Here is a 7,715-nt window from a genome sequence, read left to right on the forward strand (position 1 = left end):
GGGAAACTGATAGGCATAAAAAACCATGAGAAAAAAAGAGGGAAGGAATAGCTGAGTTGAATGCAGCCCATAGATCTGGCGAGCTGATGCTAAACTTCCCATGGGAACATGAAGCATACTAATGGCAAGAAGAGCAGTTTCTGATGTGGTATGGCAAAATATACCAAAAACAAAGTTTTAAAAACCCCAAGAAACAGATTGGGAGAAAAATACTGTTCATACACACATGTCACACACAGGCATGCACAAAGAACACTGTCCATAAAATAGAAAGCACTATTATAATTCAGAAAGAAGAGACAACATAATAGTATGGATGGGCAAAGGATATACTATATTAATTTTTATTTTTTAAAATTCCAATTTAATTAATGTACAGTGTTATATTAGTTTCAGGTATACAATATAGTGATTCACCAATTCTGAACATTACTCAGTGCTCATGGTAAGTGTACTCTTCATTCTCTTGACCTCTTTCACCCATCTCCCACCCGCTTCCCCTCTGGTAACCACCTGTTTGTTCTCTGTAGTTAAGAGTCTTTTTTTATTTGTCTCTTTTTTCTTTGTTCATTTGTTTCTTAAATTCCACACATGAGTGAAAACATATGGTCTTTGTCTTAGGATATGATAAATTCTTAGCAGAAGAAATATGATGCTCAGTCTCTTAAAATTGTCAATAAAGAAGATACCATATTTTTCTCTCGAGGTTGTAAAATAATCACTTCATAACATACAGAGCATGCAAGGCTACTGCCATATTCTGTTGATATGTAAAGACTTTTCAAAGGATTTAGTAGTAACTATCAAAATAAAATTGCTTTTATATGTTTTCCATTAATTTTACTTCTAAAAATAAGTCATGCAGAAACACATATGTATGCAAGGTTATCTCTTACTCACCAAATCAAAAACACCACTGATTGAAATATGTATCCCAATTTTAGAGACATTCAGATATGAAAATAAGTATACCCCACACTTAATGAAATACAGTATTATAAAGATGTTCATTGTAGCATTGTTTAAAAAGTTGAAATTGATGGATAATACTGAATTTAAGCTGCCATTAAGAGACCAAAGATCTAATGTACTGATATGGAAACATGGTCACTATTGTCAAGTGATAAAGTAAATCTTCAAAGGAATATTTTTATTATGATTCTATTTCTATGGGAAAAATTAATATATCTATGTAAATGTAGCTTTACTTAAAAAAAATACTGGTAGGACACATGCCAAACAGTGGCAACCTCTTGGGAATGAGATTAGTGTGGAGGTGAAAGATAGCTTTTCCTTTATACGTACATGTATTTTTCTTTTTCTTTTTTTTTTTTTAACAAATAATCACATTATTTTTGCAAAACCATAAATCTCCTCATATTTTGGCCTGAAAATTTCATGTGGATGAAGTTATCTTCTTGGGAATGAGGTAGCAAAAGGGTAACATCTACCTTAGCATTTTGGGATTAAATTGAGTATTTCATGGTCAGCAACAAGGCTTGTAAAACTTTAGGTTTTGTTTCCAAGTCTAGATCTGAATAAAATCAAGTAGATTATAATAGTGGGATTATAAAAGTGGGAACTGGGTGATAGGGAATGCTGTGGTGATGAAGTAGAGAAGCAGGAATATCGTTTTAAGGCAGAAATGTAGAATTAGGAGAATGAATGGACATTTTGTACAGAATTCAACATTGTATAATTTTCATCCTGAAATTCAAGAAATAGAATCCATGAGGGGGGAAATGGGACTTTTTGCATGGATATGTCTGTCAGACTTCTTACGTGCTTGGGGCCTACAGAAGAAGTACACAGCAAAGACAGCTGCAGTCATGTACTTGGCAGCTCCTGCTAACACTGAGAGCGGTGGATCAACAGATTGGCACAGGCTGACGCAGCTGCCTCAGTATTCACATTAGTAATGGGGATGAGGAATTAGAAAAGAATGTTTAAAACATACGTACAGAACAAACTAATAATTTTAGGAAGCACTATTGCTATGACAAATCTCCAGTATAAATAACTATATGCCATCTTAATATGTGCTGAATACTAACATTTTCATTAGTAGGGATGACTATACTATTATAAAATTAAAGATAATCTTTTATAAGGTTATTTAAACTCTAAATTTCCATTATTCCACACAGGTTGAAATCCCCCCTACTAGCTGCCTTTCTCTTCCACCACCTTGGGAATTTAGGCATTGCAGAAGTGAGAAATAAAATGCTGTGCTAATTCTACTACCTATAGAAGATATTTCTAAGAATGGTATATATGTGAGTAAGTACAGTGTTGTTTACAGTGAATGATGTTTACCATACTGTGCTGCATTTAATATATTCCATAAGGCACACATATAAAAATTCTTTCTAGGGGCACCTGGGTGGCTCAGTGGGTTAAGCCTCTGCCTTCAGCTCAGGTCATGATCTCAGGGTCCTGGGATCGAGCCCCGCATCGGGCTCTCTGCTCAGCAGTGAGCTTGCTTCCTCCTCTCTCTCTCTGCCTGCCTCTCTGCCTACTTGTGATCTCTCTCTCTCTGTCAAATAAATAAATAAAAATATATAAAAAAAAAATTCTTTCTAAAAATGATAGTTGTATATATAGATAAGCACAGTATTTCAGTGAAGGAATGTGTTCATTACACTTTGATGCATGGAATATACTATGTATGGTCAAACGCATAAAAGTTGTTTCTAAGAATAATGAAATTTTATTGCATCTGAGTAATGTCATTCAGTGAAATAATATATGCCCCATATGCTGCATTTAATACATCTGTAAAGTATGCCATGTGTATAAAATGTTTCTAAAGAGAGAAGATAAAAGGAAAATGCTTTTAAAAATACAAAAAGCTAATTCTAGTCTTTTAGACTGGAGAAATAGTCCATATTTAAATATATGGGAAACCATGTAAACATGAGGAAACAAAACTATAAGATTTTAAAAATATAGTAATAAACCAATGGTAAAAAGACACTTGCAGGACAACTGAAGAAATATAAACACGAAATGGTTATTAAATGATATTCAAGAATTTTGATATTGTTAATTTTGATAGATGTGATAATTATACTGTATTTGTTAGAAAACATTGAATGTTAGGGGCGCCTGGGTGGCTCAGTGGGTTAAAGCCTCTGCCTTCGGCTCAGGTCATGATCTCGGGGTCCTGGGATCGAGCCCCACATCGGGCCCTCTGCTCAGTGGGGAGCCTGCTTCCCCCTCTCTCTCTGCCTGCATCTCTGCCTGCTTGTGATCTCTGTATGTCACATAAATAAATAAAATCTTAAAAAAAAATAAAAGAAAATGAAGAGGTCTAAGAAAGTGGTGGTTCAGGGCGCCTGGGTGGCTCAGTGGGTTAAGCCTCTGCCTTCGGCTCAGGTCATGATCCCAGGGTCCTGGGATCCAGCCCCACATCGGGCTCTCTGCTCTGTAGGGACCTGCTTCCTCCTCTCTCTCTCTCTGCCTGCCTCTCTGCCTACTTGTGATCTCTATCTGTCAAATAAATAAATAAAATCTTAAAAAAAAAACATTGAATGTTAAACATTAGTGATGCATGGTCAAGTAGTTAGGGATGAAATGTCATGATGTTTGAGATTTTAAAATGCTTCAGCAAAAAATATAAAGTGAATGTGGCAAAATATGTTAAATCAAGATAATGAGTATGTGGGCATTCATTATACCCTGCTCTATTCTTTTTTCCCGCCCGTCGCCCCCCCTTACTTTTTTATATTTAAACTTTTTATAATAAAAAGTGTAACAACATAATGGTAAAATAAAATTCAAAAGGGCAAAAAAGGCGACAGTTACTTATTGGATAAGCAAAATTAATTTAAGCTCCTGATGCCGTAGTAGAGGTATTTCAGCCAAGAACATCTCTCATTGCAGACAGCATAGTTTGTAGATCTCCATCCTGGTTTAGGTCCTGCTGATTTTAATCGCTTCACCTTAGCCTCAGTTTTTTTAATCTGGAAAATGAAAGGATTAGATTAGTTGATTGTTTTATTCTTTCCATTTCTGAGATGCTGTAGAACAGAGGCTGTAAACTCAAATGTTTACCAGTGCCAAGCTGGTAATTCAAATTACTGAATTGGTGAAGTGCTTGACAGTCTAATGGGGGCGCCCCTTCAGCGGAATAATGCCTTCATGATAATGTGGGCTCTGTTTCCTTTTTCGAGATTAGGAAGAAATGAAGGGGCACCTGGGTGGCTCAGTCGTTAAGCGTCTGCCTTCAGCTCAGGTCATGATCCTGGAGTACTGGGATCTAGTCCCACGTCCGCTCCCTGCTTGACAGGGAGTCCGCTTCTCCTGCTGACCTCTCTCCTCACATGCTCTCACTCTCTCATTCTCTCTCTCAAATAATAAAGGGGGGAAAAAAAAGAAGAAGAAGTCCGGTTTATTGTTTTCCTTAGCTCTTTTCTGCTTGCAATCCGGCAGTTGCGTAGCGCAACGCCATTCCCGTACCCTGTGTAGCCTAGAGACTGCAGGCGCCACCGACTTTACACCCTCCGGGAGTGCCTGGGGAGAGGACCCCAGGCCGCAGTTGGAGGGAGAGTTAGGCTGGCGCCTCGCAACCCCAGCGAACCTCTGGAGTAAGGTGCTTCGCTTCCCTGGGAGCTCAAAAAGAAAAAGCGGCTCACGATCTAGGGACCCAGCTCTCCACCGGAAGTTTTGCCTTGCGGTTTGAGCACTTCCTGTTTGGAAACTAAGGGTGCGGGACGGTTGCTAGGGCTGCGGCGGTGATTACCTGGGAGCTTTGCCGGTGTCGGGGACCGCCTGGCGTGCTGCTCCTCGGCTGTACGGGGAGACGGATCTTTCTTCCACAGCCTGTCGGAGGTCCCCTGTCGGCTTGCCACCATGAGTAGCGAATTCTTGGCGGAGCTGCACTGGGACAATGGGTTTGCTATCCCTGTGGCAAATGAGGAGAACAAGATACTGGAAGATCAGGTAAGGATCAGGTGAAGAAGGCGGGATAAAAGGGGGAAGTTTTCTGGTTGGCAGGAATACCCCAACTCTTTTATTCCTCCCATCTTCTTCCCCAGTTTCATCTTTTCACTGCCTGACTCTCAGTCACATCATCTTTCTCTCTCACCTGCCCGCCCTTTTCGGAACTTGCTAAGCTTACAAAATGTAAATTGATAGAATAATTGATATTCAGGACTATAAAGCCTAAGTCGTTACTCTCTCCTCTCCTGCTCCGTGTACGCACTTCCCGCCTCCTGGGCAGGAGAGGAAAGGCTGGTTCCCAAGTCCACTTTTTCCTTCCTCAGAATTAAGCACGCCTTGCAAAGGGACTTCTGAGGTTTTTGCAGCAACAGTTTGTTGACGGATGTTTATAAACAAAACACGTTCTGGTTGACATTTCTTTTTGAGTTTCTGCCTATGACGTTGGAAGTTGAAAGTGACTCGGAGAAATGTTTTCAAGAGGAGCGTCTAGTAAGAATGTAAAATGTACAATTTGCAGCTTTTCAAACTGAGAATGTTGTCACAGAGTGATATAAAATATTTTACGTTGTAAGGAATATTTTATGCCAGCTTGCAACCAATACATAATAATTGTTAAAAATAAATTGCATCCAGGGACACCTGGGTGGCTCAGTCAATTAAGCATCTGCCTTCAGCCCAGGTCATGATCCCTGGGTCCTGGGATTTTGTCCCTCATGGGGCTCCTTGCTCAAGTGCTCATCGGGAGCCTGCTTCTCCCTCTACCTGCCACTCCCCCTGCTTGTGTGTTCTCTCTCCCCCTCTCTCTCTGGCAAATAAATAAATAAAATCTTTAAAAAAAAAAAAATTGCAGCCAGCTCAGAAAACTTTTAAAAACCTTTAACAGTCAGCCTAAAGTTCCATCACATGGCAATGTGTTGTGTAGAAGAGGGTCCAAGAAGAACAGATGATGTTTATGTTAGTTTATAGAATGGAAGAGGTTTTTTTTCCTCTGAAAAATGAAAATGAAAATCCTTCACTGTTTTTGAAGATTTTTTTTTCAAAATATTCTGACTTTTTTACTCATGTCTAACTTAGTTGGCTGCAGTTTTTTGTTTGTTTTAATGAAGAACAACATTAGGGAATATAACAGATTTAGCACTGAGTACTGAAGAATAATAATATAAGAAGTATCCAGCCATGGGTTCAGATCTTAATTACTAGCCTGTTCAGATCTTAATTACTAGCCTTAATTACTAGCCTGTTTCTTCTTCTGTAAACTGGAAATAAATGTTTCGCGGGATTGTAATACAGTTCTAAGGACATTAATGTACATTAAACTTTCAGATATTAGTTTTTGGTATTATTACCATAATATTTGTCTCATATGATTTTATATACACAGTAATTATATTAGCTATTTTAAAAATATCACAGAGAAATAGAAGAAGAGTGAGGGTCATAATTGCTTCACCTGAATAAACAATGACATTAAAAAAGCAACTCTGGTAAGTTTAAGCCATTCACGTATAACAGAAGTGTATAAAATAAAAAATGGAGTATTCCCTCTTTAAAATACCTACTGTTGACTATAGAAGTGTGACTATTAAGACATTAAACAAATATTCTAGATATCATGGTCTATAGATACATGGATTGAAAAGACAAACAGAAGTATTGTAAGAATGGAATCCTACTGGGGCGCCTGGGTGGCTCAGTGGGTTAAGCCGCTGCCTTCGGCTCAGGTCATGATCTCAGAGTCCTGGGATCGAGCCCTACATCGGGCTCTCTGCTCTCTAGGGGAGCCTGCTTCCTCCTCTCTCTCTGCCTGCCTCTCTGCCTGCTTGTGATCTCTCTGTCAAATAAATAAATAAAATCTTTAAAAAAAAAAAAAGAATGGAATCCTACTATGTGTACTGTTTTTAACATAACAATTTTTATTTAATAAAAATATTAATTTAATTTTACTTGTTTTAAGAGACAAAAATAAAGGAATTGTTGAATTTTAGGTATATATTACTTGATTACAACAAATAGTAATTGGTAAAAAGTTTTCTTAACATTAGGAAAAGCTATATAAGAAAATAAATGAAATGGTTAAATTACTGTTTGAAAAAATGCTTTGCTTCATTTGTTGACAGTAAGGGTTGACTCCCTGATTTTCATTTCTCATTTTTAATATGAGAATTTTATGAGAAATTTACCATTTCATTTCATTTCTCATTTTTAAAACAAAGAAATTAGCTCTCACACTTCTTTCCATGATCTTTTACCCCATTAAAAAATAGCTGTTTTATTATTTTTATATTATCAAGATTTATTTTTTCATTCTGCTCAATGTCCTTAATTTACTACAAGTGTTTAGTCTTAGTGTAATATGTAAACTGATTTGATGATCCTTAATGCAGCCAGTTTTATTCAGTTTACCTCTTCATGCATTTTTCACTTTAATTCATCTTTTGACTGGTTAGGTTCTATCTTCGAATAGTTGTTTCAAGAAGAGTCTGTAGTACTGTGCTTTTGATTCCTTGCATCCTTGGTTGCCAGTTGATTTCTTGCATTGACTGTTTTAAGTTTATATTCTTTAAATCATAGTATCAGATCTTTTTTCTCCCTCTACTCCTTCCTTCTAGAGTACTATGTTTTGTAATATGGACTATTTTTTCATGGGCCTATTTTCCAACTGTTAACTTGAGAATTTCCTTTATTCCTTTACTGGGTTGATGCTCTATTTCCTTCTTTCTTGGGTTATTTCCTTTTTTTTTTTTTTTTTTTTTTTTTTTTTTTTTTTTTTT

The 7,715-nt window shown here is 37.3% G+C and overlaps 1 protein-coding gene across 1 annotated transcript in view; it reads left to right on the top strand.

The window, feature by feature from the left end:
• Nucleotides 1–4,854: 4,854 nt before the first annotated feature.
• LOC111151580 (coiled-coil domain containing 39) overlaps nt 4,855–7,715 on the top strand; it is a 52,749-nt gene continuing 49,888 nt past the window's right edge. The window contains exon 1 of the mRNA XM_022509658.1: nt 4,855–4,944. Within this exon, the coding sequence (XP_022365366.1) occupies nt 4,855–4,944 (90 nt within the window). The remainder of the gene's footprint in view (nt 4,945–7,715) is intronic.

This window comes from Enhydra lutris, unplaced genomic scaffold (genome assembly GCF_002288905.1).
Source record: "Enhydra lutris kenyoni isolate GAN:26980312 unplaced genomic scaffold, ASM228890v2 scaffoldscaffold2, whole genome shotgun sequence".
In the NCBI taxonomy this organism is placed as follows: Eukaryota; Metazoa; Chordata; class Mammalia; order Carnivora; family Mustelidae; genus Enhydra; species Enhydra lutris.